This window comes from Babylonia areolata, chromosome 6 (genome assembly GCF_041734735.1).
Source record: "Babylonia areolata isolate BAREFJ2019XMU chromosome 6, ASM4173473v1, whole genome shotgun sequence".
NCBI lineage: Eukaryota > Metazoa > Mollusca > Gastropoda > Neogastropoda > Buccinidae > Babylonia > Babylonia areolata.
In genome coordinates, this window is record NC_134881.1 from 9,120,102 (window position 1) to 9,140,806 (window position 20,705).

At 42.1% G+C, this 20,705-nt stretch overlaps 1 protein-coding gene across 4 annotated transcripts in view; it reads left to right on the forward strand.

Annotated features, from left to right (window-relative positions):
• Positions 1–866: 866 nt before the first annotated feature.
• LOC143282714 (papilin-like) overlaps positions 867–20,705 on the forward strand; it is a 74,069-nt gene continuing 54,230 nt past the window's right edge. For 3 of the 4 annotated variants that reach the window (XM_076588428.1, XM_076588427.1, XM_076588430.1), the window contains exons 1-12: positions 868–1,007; positions 2,537–2,644; positions 4,830–4,886; positions 6,980–7,040; positions 8,355–8,515; positions 10,699–10,756; positions 12,611–12,753; positions 14,116–14,173; positions 15,031–15,171; positions 15,734–15,750; positions 17,672–17,756; positions 19,910–20,074. In XM_076588428.1, coding sequence (XP_076444543.1) covers positions 1,002–1,007; positions 2,537–2,644; positions 4,830–4,886; positions 6,980–7,040; positions 8,355–8,515; positions 10,699–10,756; positions 12,611–12,753; positions 14,116–14,173; positions 15,031–15,171; positions 15,734–15,750; positions 17,672–17,756; positions 19,910–20,074 — 1,060 coding nt within the window. In that variant the 5' untranslated portion in view covers positions 868–1,001. Of the gene's footprint in view, positions 1,008–2,536; positions 2,645–4,829; positions 4,887–6,979; positions 7,041–8,354; positions 8,516–10,698; positions 10,757–12,610; positions 12,754–14,115; positions 14,174–15,030; positions 15,172–15,733; positions 15,751–17,671; positions 17,757–19,909; positions 20,075–20,705 lie in introns of all 4 variants that reach the window. The other variant, XM_076588429.1, reaches the window with a different exon arrangement.

Here is a 20,705-nt window from a genome sequence, read left to right on the forward strand (position 1 = left end):
TAAACAATTACAGAAATGGTTTGCCTTTACATTAGTTTTCAACAACAGAGAAATTCAATAATCCAATTAACAACAAGAAAAATACAAAATGTTTGATAAATAATGAAAACTGAACAAAAACATCTAAATAATGATAAAAATAATAGGACCTAACAGTAATACTAAAGATATCCTCACCTCATCAGTGTGACAAAAGGCAAAACATTGCAACACTAGGACCCGTCCAATCCAACCGATTCTCACGTTCTGGCTTACAACTGCTGTGACGGGACCAGCTGAGCTATCCAGAACTGTACTCACTGACACTGAGGGACGATGATTCCAGTAAAATCATATTCATAAGCATTTTATTTATTTCTTTTTTTATTTTTATTTTTATTTTTTTACATTTTATTATTATTATTATTACTACTACTACTACTACTACTACTACTAACTTTTTCCATATTATAATTATTATTTATTTATTTATTCATGTATTTATTTATGTAAGCTTATCTATTATTTATTCCCCCCTTTTTTTTTTTTTTTTTTTTCTCAAGGCCTGACTAAGCGCGTTGGGTTACGCTGCTGGTCAGGCATCTGCTTGGCAGATGTGGTGTAGCGTATAATTATGGTTTTGTCCGAACGCAGTGACGCCTCCTTGACCTACTGAAACTGAAACTGAAACTCATAAGCAACACGCAACTGCTTCCCCAAGCATCACAAGCAACAACACACACACACACACACACACACAGTCTCAACCACACGTTCATTCAAAGTGCCACGAAAGTAAATGCTATTGTACTCAGGTCCTGGCGACATTGTCAACGACAGCCAGGCTGCAGCAGGTGCGAAAGCTTGTGGCCCCCTCCCCCGTCACGCCCTGCTGGAGCCCAGGAAGGGGAAGGGGGGCAAGGGGAAGGGGAAGGGGAAGAGGACTGTGTACGAGGTGTACCAAACCAAACGTGTCTGCCCCGCTTCGTCTTTGGTGCTGGTCGGAAAGTTCTGCTGTGCCGATGGGGGTGAGTATAACAATGATAACAAGGCCTTCAAGACTCACTTGTGATAAATTAAGTCCCCTAGCATTAATTACAGAGTAATTTCCCTTTTTTTTACCTATCTGCACCAAAAACGTTTGCAAAATAAATAAAAAATTCCATGCTTTGCAAAAGAAGTTCCTGTTTGAACAAAAAATGATAATAATGACTCGTCTTGTCGTTGTGTCAGAATAAGAGGTCAAATTGCCAAGTTTAGAGAATACAAAAAATATAAATATAACAGTAAATGCAGTTTGCATAAAATTAGGCTTCTTTTTTTTATTTTTTTGTGCCCATCCCAGAGGTGCAATATTGTTTTAAACAAGATGACTGGAAAGAACTGAATTTTTCCTATTTTTATGCCTAATTTGGTGTCAACTGACAAAGTATTTGCAGAGAAAATGTCAATGTTAAAGTTTACCACGGACACACAGACACACAGACACACGGACACACACATACACACAGACAACCGAACACCGGGTTAAAACATAGACTCACTTTGTTTACACAAGTGAGTCAATAATAATAACAATAATAATAACAATGTACATTTCTATAGCGCATTTTCTCTCTTAGAGCTCACGGGCGTTTTACATGAAAGAAAAATATTACAAGTTACAAAAAAACATTCATGACCACTCTTTCTCAAAAAAACCCATGGTTATTTGCAGTGGAATTTGAAGAAACAAATGTGGGAAAAAAGTAAAGAAACAAGAAGTTTATAAACAAGAACAAGAAGAAGAAAAAGATTTATCTGTGTGTGTGTGTGTGTGTGTGTTTGCCAATGAAGAAGGCATATAAAGCACTCAAAAAAACGACAACAACAACAACAACAAAAAAAGCACAAAAAAGAAAGAGAAAAAAAAAAGGAAACAGAAAAGCGGATGCTCCATGACGTCAATGCAACTGCGGCCACAAAAAGAAAAGATAAAAACTCGTGTAACAACCATGATCATTTACATGTAGAGTGGCTGAATATGACAGTGTCTGGTCGAGGAGAGATATTTACAGAAAAATGTCATTCGTTTGTTTTAATTGGTGACTAGAAAAAAAAAATAGAAAAGAATTATGGGCGAGCATGTGACTCAGCTGTGCAACTGCTATTGTCCTCCCTCCCTCTCTCTCTGTGTCTGTCTCTCTCTCTCTCTCTCTCTCTCTCTCTCTGTCTCTGTCTCTGTGTCTCTCTCTCTGTCTCTGTGTCTCTCTCTCTGTCTCTCTCTCCCCCTCCCCCCCCCTACCACCACCCATCCCCTTCCTGTTCTCCTGTACATCATCACAATGGAGCGACGAGTGGGATTCTCAGAAAAGAAAAAGAAAAAGAAAAGAAAAGACAGAAAAGAAATGCTTTCTTCTTTCCCCATGTATCTATGTTTGTGTATGATTTTCGATTTATGTTCGTATCTTGTTATGTACTATCCCCCCACCCCACCCCCCACCCTCCCCAATATTCTTTGTGACCCCGGTACGCTTGGTAATAAAGACATACTCTATTCTGTTCTATTCTATTCTAGCAGCTAGGGGGTTGTGCCCGGCGTTCAGTGGGTCAGGCGCCCCTTGTGGTCCGGACTCCTGTTACGACGACAACAGTTGTCAACACAGCGAAAAGTGTTGCCGGACAGGTAAGTCGTCTTTACCGTTCTCTCTCTCTCTCTCTCTCTCTCTCTCTCTCTCTCTCTCTCTCTCTGTGTGTGTGTGTGTGTGTGTGTGTGTGTGTGTGTGTTTGCATGAAGGAAGTTTGATTTAACCACCACAAGCTTGTAATGATCAAGCCGTATGTGTGTGTGTGTGTGTGTGTGTGTGTGTGTGTGTGTGTGTGTGTGTGTGTGTGTGTGTGCGTGTGTGTGTGTGTGTGTGTGTGTGTGTGTGTGTGAAGTCGTGCGTGGGTATGTGTGCGTACACCGTGTTCGTTTGTTTTTGGGTGTGGGGTGGGGTAGGTGTGGGGTGATAACAGTGGAATTGTGATTGATTTTTATTTGCATTTGACTCGTTTGGAGTCCTCTGTGCATGTTTTTATGTTGAAAGCCACATCTTACTGTTCTGCCTGTGATCAGTATTTACAGACCAGACCACTCGTAAGAGCTTTGATTCTTGTTCTGAAACTGATGTCTGAAATGTGGATAGAATAATCCGTATTTTAACGGTTACTGTCACCTTTAAAAGCCAGCGTTCTGATTTTGAAATATAACCCAATCGTAATGTATTGTGTATATTGTATTGTATTGTATTGCAGTACATTGCGCTGCGTTGTACTGCACTGTATAGTATTGCAGTGTATTGTATTCTTTGTTTTGTATTGTTTTGTACTGTATTGTGTTGTATTGTATTGTATTACCCATTGCCACAACACATTTATCTTGAGGAAAATTCGGGCTGGTCTCTGCGGGGAGAACGCATTGCTTCAGTGATGGCCTAGAGGTAACGCGTCTGCCTAGGAAGCGAGAGAATCTGAGCGCGCTGGTTCGAATCACGGTTCAGCCGCCGATATTTTCTCCCCCTTCACTAGACCTTGATTGGTGGTCTGGACGCTACACATTCGGATGAGACGATAAACTGAGGTCCCGTGTGCAGCATGCACTTAGCGCACGTAAAAGAACCCGCGGCAACAAAAGGGTTGTTCCTGGCAAAATTCTGTAGAAAAATCCACATCGAAAAGAAAAACAAATAAAACTGCACGCAGGAAAAAATAAAAAAATCGGTGGCGCTGTAGTGTAGCGACGCGCTCCACTGGGGAGAGCAGCCCGAATTTCACACAGAGAAATCTGTTGTGATAAAAAGAAATACAGATACAAATACAAATACACTTTTAGTTCTTCTTCTGTTTGCTGTCTGCTGCAAGTGTATTCATTTTTCCGATTAAAGTAGATTTTTTTTTTTTTTTTACATCATTTTGCCGGGGACTTCTATTGCCGTGGGTTCTCTTACGTGCGCCAAGTGCATGCTACACACGGAACCTCAGTTTGTCGTCTCATCGGAATGACTGGCGTCCAGGTCACCAACTCAGTGTACAGTAAACAGAAAATACTGACGAGTTTTGTATTCTTCTTCTTCCTCTTCTTCTTCGTATGTACGCGAGTGCGCTTCTACGTGCATGACCGTTTTTACCCTGCCGTTTAGGCAGCCGTACTCTGTTTTCGGGGGGTGTTTGGGATTCGATCCCGCGCACACAGATTCTCTTGCTTCCTAGGGGGACGCTTTACTCACACGTGTGTAATTATGTGGTACAGTTATGGCACTGTTGTTGCTGCAGGGAGAGGAGGGTATTGTGTTGTTTCGGTCGTGGTGTTTGTTCGGGGTGTTATTACTGGTTTTCAATGTCATGTGGAGGGGGGGGGGGGGGGAGAAGATATTGGGCGAGTGTAGGGTTCGACCCCATCCGCTCAGATTCTCTCGCTTCCCGGGCGGACGCGTTCCCACTTAGGCCACCACTCCTTTGTTCTAGATTTAATTTAACGAAACACAGGAGAACAACAGTTTCCATATTTCGATGACAGACACGGGAAATGACACTTTGCATGTGTAACACGGGTGGCACTGTAGTGTAGCTTCGCGCTCTCCCTGGGGAGAGCAGCCCGAATTTCACACAGAGAAATCTGTTGTGATAAAAAGAAAGAAAAAAATAACAAAAATAACACAAGTCCTTATTACCTCACAAACGCACGCACGCACACACGCACTTATTTTACAAACTGGTGATTGTAGGTGGTTTGTTTTTTTTAAGTATTGATTTTCACATTTGAACGTTATCACTTGATTGGTAATAAATAATAAATATTAAGCAGAATGTCTTCTTTCTTTGTCGAACAGGATGCGGAGCGAAGGAATGCATCCCGCCCGTCCACCCCGGGCTCCTGTGCTGCCAAAGTGAGCGGACATTCATCGGAGTTAGTTTGTAATGGGGATGACAATGACGATGACGATGACGACGACGACGATGATGATCATGATGTTGATGATGATGATGATGATGGTTATGATACTTCTTATTCTTCTTGCTGGACTGTAAGCAACACTTAGCAATTCTTCTTCTTCTTCGTCTTGTCATTATTATTATTGTTATTATTGTTATCTCAAATATTTTAAATTCTTCAGAACCTCTACACATTTGGACCCCCCCCCCAAAAAAAAAAAAAATAATAAAAATAAAAATAAATAAATAAATAAATAAAATAAAATATACAAACTGTATCCACACGTGTATCACAGATATTTTTGAAATCTTCAAACATTTCTACAAAATCTTCCACACGATGTGACAGACACTTCATACACCCGTCCCACCATGTCCCTCCCAGGTGGTTAATATGAAAGAATCGGCAATGTTTGTACTTCTGACACGACAAACACAGCAAAGGGGGAGTGCCCACACACAGCAGCAATGTCAGTTAGAATTGGATCAAAAAGAAACTGGTGTATTTGAGGACGTGTTGTTGATAATGTAAGGTATTGCATTGTATCGTATTGTATAGTATTGTATTGTGTTGTGTTGTATCGTATTGGATTTTATGGTATGGTACTGCATTATGCTTTATCACAACAGATTTCTCTGTGTGGTGATCGGGCTTCTCTCCACAAGGAAAGTGCGTCGCTGCAGTGCAAAGCCACCTTAAGTTTTCTTCTTCTTTTCTCTTTTCTTTCTTTCTTTTTTTTTTTTTTTTTTTTTTTTTTTGTCTACAACTGTGCTTGTTTTTCCTGTCAAAGTTGTATTTTTTTTCTTCAGAATTTTGCCAAGGACAACCCTTTTGTTGCTGTTGGTTTCGTTTCCGTGCGTTAAGTACATGCTACACACACACTGACGACCTCGGTTTTATCGTCTCTTCTGAATGACTAACGTCCAGACCACCGCTCAATGTCTAGAGGAGGGGCAGTACCGCTAGGACAACCCTTCTGTTGCCGTGGGTTCTTTGACGTGCGCCAAGTGCATGCGCAACCTCAATTTATCGTTTCTTCCGAATGACTAACGTCCAGACCACCGCTCAATGTCTTGTTGAGGGGCAGTAAATACTGGGCGAGTTTGGGATTCGATCCCGTGCGCTCAGATCCTCTCGCTTCCCAGGGGGACGCGTTACCACTAGGCCACGACTCCACACGTGTGTAATTATGTGGTACAGTTGTGGCAGTGTTGCTGCTGCAGGCAGAGGAAGGTATTGTGCTGTCTGGTCGCGGTCGTTGTTCGGGGTGTTGTCTTCTCCTTCTTCTCCTTCGTTCGTGGGCTGCAACTCCCACGTTCACTCGTATGTACATGAGTGGGCTTTTGTGTGTATGACAGTTGTTTTTTTTGTTTGTTTTTTTAACCCCGCCATTTAGGCAGCCATATTCTGTTTTCGGGGAGTGCATGCTGGGTATGTTCTTGTTTCCATGACCCACCGAGCGCTGTCATGGATTGCAGGATATTTAGCGTGCGAATGTGACCCTCTGCTTGCGCATACACACGAACGGGGGTTCAGGCACAGGCAGGTCTGCACATATGTTGACCTGGGAGATCGGAGAAAAAAAATCTCCACCCTTTACCCACCAGGCGCCGTTACCGAGATTCGAACTCTGGACCCTGAGATTGAAAGTCCAACGCTTTAACCACTCGGCTATTGCGCCTGTCATTGCTTTTCCACATTTTGTTGTTAAACGCTCCAGTGGCTTTTGTTTTGAAAGGTGGCTTTCTCTTGCCAGCCTTCTCAAACTCACTCTTTTTACGTATCCTTTTTTTAAACTTTTTTTTTTTTTTTTTTAAATAAAGAAACATAGAGTGCTCTCTATTTCGTGCCTGTTTGTCAAGAAAGTTTTATGGTGCTTTTTTTATAGTTTGTTTTGTTTTGTTTTTTGTTGCTTTTTTTTGGGGGGGTGGGGGGGTTGCGAACGCGAGAAGAGAAACTGACATGAGTGCTCAGTTGTTTATTCCATGTTTTCATGTCGGCTGTGCAAAGGGGGGGACGGTGAAATGGTGAATGTGTTGTTTTCAGAGATGTGAAGGGAAAGAAATCTGCATTGAGAGTGAACACGGAGCGTCCTGTGAACAGCTCCGTGAGTATTGAGTAGTGCTTTGTTTCACTCCCTCACAAAGACGTCCACAGCAGCTGTTTCAAGCACGCTCTCACGCACGCAGAAACGCACCTTCGCACGTGCGCACGTACATGAACACACGCGCGCGCTCAAACACACAAACACATAGGCACACATGCACGCACATACACACACGAACGTAGACGCGCGACACACACACACACACACACACACTGAGTTATTTCTTCACTTTGGGGAAGTTTAGAAAGGAAACTGAAACTGAAAAATGAGACTACAAATGGAAACGTTGCTGTTCCATGATATTGTGTTCGTTGTTTGAATCAGTGTAAACAAAGATGTGCCATCCTAGGAAAAAGCAACTCGCATTTAACGAAGTCATGACAATTTTGGCGATACTCTTCTCTCTTTTGTTTGTGTTCATTTGTTTATCGATTTTTTAGACGGATGGAAAAAGTGACGCCATTCTTTTCTGCTGAGAAATGAGGAATTCTCCACCCTTTACCCACCAGGCGCCGTTAGCGAGATTCGAACCCGGGACCCTCAAATGGAAAGTCGAACGCTTGAACCACTTGGCTATTGCGCCTGTCAGGTTGAGGAATGATTCATAAACAGTAACGAATGTCCCCAAAATGAGAAATGCTGACACAAGGACACTCCTGTTCAGAAGTGTACGTTTTCAGTTGATACCACAGTGATGATGGCATAAATCCTTTTCAGAAGTTTTTATCCTTGAACAGCCGCAAATTGCAAACACCATGTAAAATACATAAATAAATAAATCACAAAGAGTTATGACAGACCACCTTGTTATCATTGTTACGCTGCAGACTGTGTGTGTGTGTGTGTGTGTGTGTATGTGTGTGTGTGTGTGTGTGTATTGCTAGATTGATTGATTGATTGATATGGATACTTATATAGCGCCTGTCCTCGGTCGGAGACCAGCGCTTTACAAACACGGGGGGTCATTTGCACAACAGGCTGCCTACCTGGGTAGAGCCGACTGACGGCAGCCACTGGGCGCTCATCATTCGTTTCCTGTGTCATTCAATCAGATTTCATGCACGGACACATACACACCCAGACACACATGTAACATTTTACGTGTATGACCGTGTTTTTATATATATATATATATATATATATATATATAATCATATTGTGTGTGAGACACGGAGAGAGATATATCACTAATAAAATCATGTTGTGTGTGTGACACGGAGAGTGATATGTCACACTTATATATAGAATTGATACACATTATTTTTCATCTCAACCCCTCTCTCCTTCCTCCTCTCCCTCACTTCCCCTTTCCAGGTCCAATCTGCCCCCCTCCTCTCCCGCTTGCCCCCGGACAAAAATGCGGCCCTCCTTGCACAGACGACAGTGAGTGCGACAAGGGCGAGAAGTGTTGTGAGACTGGGTGCGGCCACAAGGCCTGTAGTGAAACGGTGATCCCCCCTACATGTGCCTCCACGGTCAGTGACGATGCTTTTGTCGTTGTTGTTATTGTTTTCTGATTCCCTTGATTATTGTTGTTGTTGAGATTACTATTGTTACTGTTTTTCTTGTTGCTATTGTCATCATCATCATCACACACACACACACACACACACACACACACACACACACACACACACACACACACATAATTATATATATATATATATATATATATATATATAGAGAGAGAGAGAGAGAGAGAGAGAGAGAGAGAGATAAATAGTTTGATGTATATATATATATTTTTTTTTCCCTTCAAATCGTAGTTGTAAAGGTGTTTGTAGTCAGGTGCAGTGGTCGTTATTCTCTGTTGTGTTATTTTGCGCTGTTTTGGGTTGTGGTGCACTGTGGTGTTTTGTGCTGTGCTGTGCTGTGCTGTGCTGTGCTGTGCTGTGCTGTGCTCTGCTGTGCTCTGCTGTGCTGTACTGTGCCGTTTTGTGTTGTGTGCTGTGTTCTTTCTTGTAGCAACACATTTTTTTTATGTGAAATTCATTGCTGCGCTTCCCAGAGAGGGCATTACTACTACTACTACTAATAATAATGGATACTTATATAGCACACTATTCAGAAATCTGCTCTAGGTGCTTTACAAAAACGCTTTTGTTAACATAAAACATCATATCAATGTTACATACACACACCAAAATGTGACTACACACACACACACACACACACACGCACACACACACACACGGACACACACACACACACACACACACACACACACACACACATACACGCTGCATACATACATTTTAACATACATGTGTATCTAACAGCTACCCTAACACATACGCACACATAGGCAGGCACAAACTTACATAAACACACGCACACGCACACACAATACACATTCATATACATGCATGTAGTTTTGTACACATGCATATGTATACACACATAGTCAAGCACAGCTAACGCAAAGGAAGTGGACCTGCCACAATTGAACTTATTGCTGAGGGAAAAGGTGAGTTTTGAGACGAGATTTAAAAGATGCGAGGGAATCAGAATGACGGAGGTTATCAGGGAGCTTGTTCCACGTCTTTAGACAGCACCACCACCTTTTTGTTTCTTTGGACCCGATTTTCTGTCCTCGATTACATCTGTTTGCTATAAATGTACGTATTTTTTTGTCTGCCTTAACTCCATAGAATTTGTACAACTGTTAACGCTATGCAAACTTAGCTTTGACAAGCTCATTCATGCAGCCTAGCTCAGGTGTGACGACGAATAGAAACGTGGAGGGGTAATTATTTGCTTACCTATAAAAGAGAAACCCAAGCAATATCTGAAAAACTGGAGACCTGTTTGTTTATTAACCCTTTCACAGTGTAGAATTCCCTTGTATATACACAGGAAAGACAGTGGCTAAGAATAGCTGGGGATTCCCTCTGCGATGTATAGAAAATATGGCCTATCCTACCACCGAACATTAAGAGCAGTAGGTTCATGGTTATCAGACCAATGAATTGTCACCTTTCAGTGACATGGGTCCTCTACAACGCCTGTGCATAAATGCGAGCTCGGCGGTGAAAGGGTTAAACACAACGTATAAAATTGCCTCAGCATCGATTGCTGGTCGAATAAAGTCTGTTTTACGTAGGTAGATTCATGAAGATCAGAAAGGCTTCATGAAGGGTCGCTATATGCAGAAACGGAAAAACATCCCTTGATTGTTACAGTGGATTTTCAAAAAGCATTTGAGAGTTTCGTGGTCTTTCTTGGAAAAAAATCATTACGCCGATATCTTCTCCCCCTCCACTAGACCTTGAGTGGTGGTCTGGACGCTAGTTATTCGGATGAGACGATAAACCGAGGTCCCGTGTGCAGCATGCACTTAGCGCACGTAAAAGAACCCGCGGCAACAAAAGGGTTGTTACTGGCAAAATTCTGTAGAAAAATCCACTTCGATACGAAAAACAAAAAAAACTGCACGCAGGAAAAAATTTTAAAAAATGGGTGGCGCTGTAGTATAGTGACGCGCTCTCCCTGGGGAGAGCAGCCCGAATTTCACACAGAGAAATCTGTTGTGATAAAAAGAAATACAAATACAAATACAAATTCATCTGGTGTGCGCCAACATATATCATTTTCAACGATTGCTATTTTTTATTGTTTGTATTTTAAGTGAGAGATGTTGCTTTTCTTTAATTTTCAGCTCTGCATACGTGGGAGTATCTGCAAGAATACCATCACCGGCTCGAGATGTGTACCAGGTAAGTGAACGCAAACAAACAGCCACATCGACAACAGTAGCAACATGAAGATATCGTTAAAAATATTGCCCTGCTTATGCCTGCCTACCCGTGTGTTCGCCTTTCTGTTCCAAGTATGTTTCTGTTTTGGCTGCAGTCTATCGCACGAAATGAGTACCAGCTGCTTTTTCAACAACAACAACAGCAGCAGCCGTAATAACAACAACAACAACAGCAGCAGCAATAACAACAGCAGCAGCAACAAGAACAACAGCAGTTGCAGAAACAACAACATCAGCAAGAAGCTTCCATTATCATTATACTCTCTCAACATAGCTGCCTGGCTGATCAGTTTGTTTTTTTCTCATTAATTTTGTTAATGTGTATTTATCGCTAATCGATCGTGTGTCTATTTGTCTCTGGGTGTACATCCGGCCGTAAATAGTGAAAAAAAGGAGATAATTCACTATCTGATACTAGTAATAAAGAATATGATATTGTTATCAGAAATAAAATTGAAGGATGTCTTCAATACAATGTGTTGAATATAGTATGATGAACATCAGGCTGGAATTAAACCAAGATGCTAACATTTGATCACGCTTAGGGCTTTTGCACTTATCCGTAAGGAGTTTTCTTTCATTCGCAAATGTTGAATCAGTTTATTCGATTGTCATTTTCTGACTTTAAAAAGGCATTTGATTCAGATGGTCGAAGCTATATGGCCTGTTCTGATAGATATTTAGTTGGAGGAAAGCTTTTTTAAAATGCGTCAAGAGTATAATAATAGAATGTTGTCAAAATGATAAGGTGTGGTAACAAGCTTACTGATAACATATATTTATAGGCATGAAACATGGAAATACTTGCCGTCCTGCTTTGTTTTCATTATTCATAAATGATGCAGTGGTAGAAGTAATAGACCATGGAAGGGATAGCGCTACATTCACTATTGATTTAAACAGAACTGTTTGTTTTATGATTCGCAGACGATATTTTTGCTTTCATATAAAACTGTTTGCTAACAGACACAATTTGATTTGCATTATTATATATAAAGAGCATTTCAGTTAAAAGATGGGTGTATGCTTCTATGTTCCTGGCAGTTGAAGGACTCATGTTGACGCTGGCGGTGAAAGTGACATTTGCAAAATACTATATTCGCTCCTTTGTTCATAAGGGACCCTGGTCATGCAGAGTTTTTAATTTTTTTTTAATTTTTTTTTTTTTTTAATCATCTGAGTCGGAGTGTGTGTCCACTCACCTGGCACCCGCCTCTCTCTCCTCCCTCCACCCCTCTCGTTCCGAACCCCCTCTCTCTTTGGTTCTCTCTTCCTCTCTCTCCATTCTTCGCCACAAACCCCCACTTTCCTTCACCGACCTACCCCCCCCCCCCCCCCCGACCCCTCCCCCACCCACCCCGTAACCGCCCCCCGCCCCCCGTCTCCCGCCCTCTATCATCCACTTTATCTTCACTAGTCTCATCCTCCTTTTCCTTTTTTCGTTTTCTTTACATTCCCCAACCCTCTCCCGCACTCCATAAACTATACTGACCAGTTTGTGACATGTACTTATGGTCTTGGATTCTTTTCATCAGAATCACTTCCACAATATGTACAATATCAACAACAAAAAAAAAAAAATAATAATGACAATAACTATATACCGCTACTGCTACTACAATACTTATAATAACAAAAGTGATAATGATAACAATATTGATCATGATGATGATCATGATCATGGTGATAAATGAAAGAATGAAAGAAAGAAAGAAAGAAGAAGAAACAAAAAAAGAAGAAGAATCTCCAGTGTGCGTGTGTACAGACCACCCGAATGACTGAATGAACTCAACTTTCCTCTTCGTTTTGACAGTGAATCCAGGTTGGTGTCCGGTCCCTAAAGGGCTCGGACTATGCGTCCTCCAGTGCCGTGACGACGAAGACTGTCCGAAGACACAAAAGTGCTGTTACAATGGCTGTGGTTTCACGTGCACAGAACCGTTGTGTCCAAAGGAGGTTAGCTCAAGGGGCTGAAAAAACAAACAAACACAAACAAACCAAACTTGTTTGTTCATTATATTGACTGTTCTTCTTCTCCTCCTTCTTCTTCTTTTATTATTATCAATACTAGTATTATTGTTATGATGATGATGATGATGATGATAATTATCATCATCATTATTATTATTATTATTATTATTACTTATTACTATTAGTATGATAATTTGTAGGATTAGTATTATCAGTGGTATTGTTATCAATATTAATATTATCATTATCATTTTCGGTTTTTCGTTTGTTTTTTTTTCAGTTGTTTGGTTGGTTGGTTGGTCTGTTGATGTATTCATTCATTCATTCATCCATTCATCTATCTATCTATTTTTCTATCTATCTATCTAATCATTCCAAAGCTTTCCATGTCAGAAACGAATTGCAAAATAATTATATTCGAATGTGGCCTCGGAAAATAGCAATAAATGTTTATGTTTTAGAAACTTTAAACTAAATTTTGGAAGACAAAAACACATTTCCAATCTAAGACGCCTGATCTTTCGGTATACACCTTATCATTAACACAGCTTGGGTGTAGTATTCACAAATTACCTGATGAGACGTCATAATATTTCACATGCAGTGCAGATTTGTCGATACTGTGAAATGGGTGTTACTGGAGAAGAATTTCATTTTAATATGGATAGCCCGAAATTTGCATTTCTTCGAAATGGGGACATTCTAAAGAATTATTTAATACGGGTTTTTTTTTAATTTTTGCAATGTGCTAAAAGCAGGGGGAGGGGGGGGGAGTTGTGTTTGAAAGTGGGGGAATTCATCAAAATAGGGACAGATTATATGATCGTTCAGTGTCTTAAATGCTGTTCACGTTTTAGTTTTGTTGTTTCTTCGCTTCTTCTCCGTTCGTGGGCTGCAACTCCCACGTTCACTCGTATGTACACGAGTGGGCTTTTACGTGCATGACCGTTTTTATCCCGCCATGTAGGCAGCCATACTCCGTTTTCGGGGGTGTGCATGCTGGGTATGTTCTTGTTTCCATAACCCACCGATCGCTGACATGGATTACAGGATCTTTTACATGCGTATTTAATCTTCTGCTTGCGTATACACACGGAGGGGGTTCAGGCGCTAGCAGGTCTGCACATATGTTGACCTGGGAGATCGGAAAAATCACCACCCTTCACCCTCCAGGCGCCGTTACCGAGATTCGAATCCGGGACCCTCAGATTAAAGTCCAACGCTTTAAACCATTCGGCTATTGCGCCCGTCAGTTTTGTTGTATAATTCCGTTGATGTTACTTTATATCCTCCATGCCCCCATAGGGGTGAGAGTGTGAAACATTCTTGATTCGTGTGTTTCTACAGCGCTGCACCAAGGGCTCTGTTTGCATCAGCACACAAGAAGGACCAAAGTGTCATGACGGTAGGTACCACACCCGACAAGAGTTTGGATGCACAGATTATTTCCTGTGGGATTAATAAAGATGTATTGCATTGCTTTACACTGAATTGTATTGTATTGTATTGCATTGTATTGCATTGTGTTCCGTTGCGTTTGTTGTGATGTGATGTGTTGGGTCGTGATGTATTGCTGTGTTGTGTTGTGTTGCGTTAGGTCATGTCGTATCGTGTTGTGTTGTATGGTATTATCGTATTGCTGTTGTTACTTGGACTCGAGTTGTTTTTTTTCTTTCTTGTTATTACTGCTGCTGCTGCTGATGTCTTGCTGGTGCAGAGCACTGGTATAGATTTGGCCTGACCATGTACATTCAGTTTGAATAATTATATGACCCAGTGATAGAGCGCCCGGCAGGGAAGCGACTGTCCACCGGGTTTGATTCCAGCAAGGACCTCTCTCTCTCTCTCCCTCTCTCTCTTTCTGTGTCTCTCTCTCTCTGTGTTTTGAATTGGACAATACTCGCACAATTGCGTTCGAACTTTTAGATATTTTGCAGACTTGCTGATGATACCCTAATGTTACTGTGTGAAAATGTTCAATGAATTCGGTTACTCTATCACTGAGAAAATACATGTCAAAAAGCGGTTCACTTTTTGGGGGACACCCGATATAATTATAATGATATATATATATATATATATTCCTAAATAATCATATTTATGTATATATATATTTATTTTTACCCCACACAAAGAAACATGCAGTCTCTGAAGTGCACCATACCAACCACACCACTACACCACACCACACCTCAATGTTGATATTACGAAAATGACAGACAGACACACAGACAGCAATAGTGAATGTACTGGCTGTTACAGACAGTGGCGCCACGTGTCCCAGTGGATCCCCCTTGCCCTCTGTGTTCTGTGGACGAGGTCCGAACCACCAGCCTTGCCCTGAGGGCTATTTCTGCAACATTTCTCCTGTGGACCGCTTCGCCGTGTGTTGCCCCAACGGAGGTGGGTTTTGATGGCGGAAAAAGAAAACACAAACAGAAGCAAGTCCGCTTGGACTTGAAAAAAAAAATGTTTGCTTTACTTTACCTGTGTGTGTGTGTGTGTGTGTGTGTGTGTGTGTGTGTGTGTGTGTGTGTGTGATATTTCAGGAAATATGTGCATATTTTACACGTGTAGTCGTCTCTAGGCTGCATTGTAGTATACAGTATTAATCAATATAAACTGCCTGCGTTCATGTTCGCTTTTTTTTTTTCTGGGAGTCAGCGCTGTTACACTTGTCTTGGTTACAGAAGTCCTGTGTATCAGTGTGTGTGGCCGCGTGTGTGCGTGTGCGTGCGTATGTGTATATGTATGTGTGATTAAACTTTTCTCCCTCCCCCCCCCCTTTTTTTGTTTGTTAGTTATTTATTATCTGCTGGGTTTTTTTTAATATTCAGTAACGAAAGCAGCTATATGTTCCATTCCCCTTTTAGTTGCGTATATGAAATGGAGGTATTATGTCCTGTGATTCTGGAATGAGTGCAATTACAATTTATGTCTATGCACTGGTTTTCGTGTGTTTCAGAGCCACAGTGCTTCCCGGTATGTTATTCTTTCTTTCCCTCCTTCCTTCCCTCAATTCATTCGTTCTTTCTTTCTTCCTCCCTTCCGTCCTTCACTCCTCCCTTCCATTCCCCCTTTCCTTCCTTCACTCCTACCTTCCTTCCTGCCTTCCTTCCTCCATTCCTTCCTTCCTTTCTTCCTTCACTCCTCTTTTCCTTCCTTCCTTCCTTCATCCCTCCCTCCCTCTTTTCCTCCCTTTCTTCCTTCCTCCAATCCTTCCTCCCTTATTTCACTCACTCCTCCCTTCACTCCTTCCTGCCTTCCTCCCTTCCTTTCTCCATTCTTCTCTTCACTCCTCCCTATTTTTCCTTTATTCTTTCCTTCCTTCCTTCCTTCCTTCTTTCCATCTTTCCTTCCTTCCAGTTGTTAGTACTTTTGTCCACACAACACGGACAGAGGATAAGGCTTTAATAGGTTTACAACTAAAAAGGAATTTTCATGTTTGGGGCGGGGGGGTGGAGACAAACATTTCAGGTCACCCGGCAAGCGCGATTTTCTAGAACGACGATCAAGCCGATGAGTTCGTTCAGGTCTTCCTTTGTGTGAATACATCGCAGCCTGCCTCACAAACATGGCAGTGGGTCCGTGTTGACGCATACTGGGAACTGAAGCTGAAACTGTCCGTTTGTCTTTATCTCATTGTCACAAAATCCCGCCCAGGCAGCAGAACCTGTCGATTGGAACAAAGAAAGACTTTCTGCTTGTATCGTGTAAATCAGAATCAGGATCAGAATCATATTTATTTTGTCATGAAAACCGTGAATGGTTTACACACACACACACACACACACACACACACACACACACACACACACATACACACACACACACACATACACACACACACACACGCACACACACACACTCACGTACATGTGCAAACGCACACACAGTCACGCGCGCGCACACACACACACACACACACACACACACACACACACACACACACACACACAACAAAACAAAAACAAAACAAACAAACAAACAAACAAACAAAAACCACAATAAAACAACAACAAAACACCCACAACTTAACTAAATGTAAGGTGTTCTAATTAAAACATGACGTGTTCTTTGAAACATTCATATACGAATTTTGCAAGTCGTCGTTGTACGGGGTCGTAATTACACCATTGACTCACTGTATTATTATCAACAAATTTTGTGAATTCAGACTTGATATCTGTTAAGAAAACTTTTCGTAAGTATTCATGTCTAATACATTTGTCTAGAAAATGATATTCATCTTCTAAAACACCACATGTTTTGCATTTTCTTGCATGTTTTTTCTGTGTTTGTGTATCAGCCTCTTTCTGCTTGGAGATCATGTGCGCTTATGCGAAGTCTGCTCATGGTGGTTCTATGCTCAGTTTTTCTTGAATAGATCAAATATGGTTCTAGTCTGTATTCTTTAGAAACATTATTGTAGAATATTAACTTAGATTCATTCATCGTTTTTCTGCTTTCTCCAGAAATCTATGTACCGACGTTCGAGTTTCTTTAAGAGTGCAAACTTCAATCTGTTGACATTAAGTTCAGCCATATGTGATCTAAGCCAGGTAAGGTAAAAAATAGATTTGGTGAAATGAAGCCACTTGTTATCCTTGGAGTTTTGCATTTCAATCATATTATTATAACAATGTTTTATAAACGAATTCTCATGTGACTCTGTTATATGTTTCCAAAATGAAATGATATGACGGACGATTTTCATGCTCGTGTGTGTGTGTGTGTGTGTGTGTGTGTGTGTGTGTGTGTGTGTGTGTGTGTGTGTGTGTGTCTGTCTGTCTGTGTGTGTGTCTGTGTGTGTGTGTGTGTGTGTGTGTGTGTGTGTGTGTGTGTGTGTGTGTGTGTGTGTAATGTACCCGTTTGGTGACAGGGTGTGTCTTGCTGCGTGCAGGCGTGTCGGGTCGGGGAGACGTGTGTCAACAATTCCCGGATTGTCTGTAAAAAAGAGCCATGTCCTTCCGGTCCGCTCTGTGTAGGTAAGCATCAGATCGAGTCACGTCATGTGTGACTGCTGTATTGTATTGTATTGTATTGTATTGTATTGTATATGACCACCAGAACATCAGTGGAAGGCAACTGCTGCCCCGAGTGCCCGTGTTTGAATTTGATGATGATATGGGCACTTTTATGGCGCCTATCCTCGGTCGGAGGCCAAGCTCCAAGCGCTTTAAAAACACGGGGGTCATTTACACAACAGGCTGCCGACTGACGGCTGCCACTGGGCGCTCATCATTCGTTTCCTGTGTCATTCAGTTAGATTTCGGGCATGCACACTCAGAAAGACATGTAACATTTTACGTATATGACCGTTTTTGTTTACACACACCGCCATGTAGGAATTCATACTCCGTTTTCGGGGAGGGGTGGGGTGTGGGGTGCATGCTGGATATGTTCTCGTTTCCATAACCCACCGAACGCTGACATGGATTACAAGATCTTTAACGTACGTATTTGATCTTCTGCGTGCGTATACACACGAAGGGGGTTCAGGCACTGGCAGGTCTGCAAATAAAAATTACGTTGACGAGGGAGATAGGAAAAATCTCCACCCTTTACCCACCAGGCGCCTTTACCAAGATTCATACCCGGGACCCTCAGATTGAAAGCCCAACGTTTGAACCACTCGGTTATTGCACGATGATTAATTTTTAGATGAGAGTGTCTTGCCCAAATAGCATCCCGGCCTCACTCTTACGGCCAAGACTGCATCAGGCCAGTCGGTGTTGTGAGATCGTCCCCCAAAGGTCCAAGTAGCTTCCAAGGCTGCAGCGCTAAGAGCCAGTGCAACCTTGCCTCCCAGTCTTGAACTCATAGTCCTTCAGAAAAGTAGATGAATTCGCATTGTGTGGATAAGAAGTCAGCGGGTCTTCACAGGATAGGATCAGAAACGGTAGGGTTGATGGATGGGCGGCCGGATGTTTAGTGAAGAGTTCCTGAGCTGAGGTCGTCAGAGTGGGTGAGCTTGTGTGTGTGTGTGTGTGTGTGTGTGTGTGTGTGTGTGTGCGTGCGCGCGTGTGCGTACTTATCATGTATACGTGTTCGTGTGGTGTGTGTGTTTATGTATGTGTGTCCGCACGCGCACGCGTGTGTATGTGTATTAGTGTGTGTTCGTGTGTAGTGTACGTGTATGTGTGTGTGTGTGTGTGTGTGTGTGTGTGTGTGTCAGAGTGCACTCTAGCATGAACTCTTACGATGGAAATCCGACCTTTTTACTCAACTCGAAATACTGAGTGATTCTATAATGTATGTGGACTGTACTTATTAGAGGAAGGTGAGGTATTTATTAGAGAAAGGTGAGAAAATACCCGGACTGATTTTGCAGTAGTCTTAGAGAAATTTTTACAAAAGAAAATGTGCACAGTTATCAGCAGTAACAGCAGCAGCAGTGGTCGTAGTAGTTGTGTCATCATCATCATATTTGACGAAGGTTTTGCTTGTAGACGACTCATTTCCTTATTTTTGATTGACGCTGCTTGCCCTGCCACAACCGTATGGTACAGACATTTTCAGTTTCTTCAGACACGCTTTCGGGCACCGACTTTCGTGTGTGAAAAGAGTGTGTTGTATAAGAGGAGAACAAGAAAAGCATAGTGGGTGAGGATTCAAAAAGAGAATGCACTTCAATAATTGCCGTTTTCAGTGAAATAGGGCTTAGAAATTGCAGTGTTTAGTTAGATACGCATAAGAAATTTTGGGGTTTAGTTGAATACGGCTTAGAAATTGTATTGTTTAGTTAAATACAAGATTTTTTTGGGGGGGGAGGGGGGGGGGGCGGAGGAGGTGTGGTGGGGGGAGTGGAGGGGGGGGGAGGAGGGGGTGGTTGTTACATACGGCTTATAAATTTGCGTTTTTCAGTTACACACGCCTTAAAAATTGCGGCTTTTAGTTTTCTTACTCCAAAATGGTGCTGGCTAGTTGGTGATATGCGCTTTGGGGGAGAGGGGCGAGTGTGTGTGTGTGTGTGTGTGTGTGTGTGTGTGTGTGTGTGTGTGTGCCGAAACGTGCTTGAAGTTTGAAAGTGGTTCAGCACATATCTGTTATAATGCAGTACCAGATACTAATGTTTCGTCGTTGTTCTTCAGCCTCTGGGTAGCCATTGATGTTGCATGTTGCACTGATGTTGGAGCAGACTCGTGCGTTCTGCCTAAGGACCCGGGTCAATGCCTGGCCGTCATACAGAGGTACTACTACAACCAGACTGAGGAGCGGTGCCTTCCCTTTACCTACGGTGGTTGTGGTGGCAACGCCAACAATTTTCAGTTCCGTCACGAGTGCCAGAGAACTTGCTTCAGACGTGAGTATGAGTGCCACGACTAGGGATGTGTGACGGGTTCAAATCTCGGTAACGGCGCCTGGTGGGTAAAGGGTGGAGATTTTTTTTCTCCGATCTCCCAGGTCAACATATGAGCAGACCTGCTTGTGCCTGAACAACCTTCGATTGTATACGCAAGTAGAAGATCAAATACGCACGTTAAAGATCATGTGATCCTTGTCAGCGTTCGGTGGGAAACAAGAACATACCCAGCATACATACCCCCGAAAACGGAGTATGGCTGCATACGTGGCGGGGTAAAAACGGTCATACACGTAAATGTCCACTAATGTATATACGAGTGAACGTGGGAGTTGCAGCCCATGAACGAAGAAGAGGAAGGGATGTGTGAGTGTGAGTTCCAGCAACAACTTCTAAATAGCGTTAGGTCGTCATAGGCAGAACATTTTATTCATTTATCGATATATATTCATTCATTTTTTTGGTTCATGCACGTGTTTTCCTTATCTGTTTATTTATTAACTCACTTGTGTAAACAAAGTGAGTCTATGTTTTAACCCGGTGTTCGGTTGTTTGTGTGTGTGTGTGTGTGTGTGTGTCTGTGTCTGTGTCTGTGTGTGTCCGTGGTAAACTTTAACATTGACATTTTCTC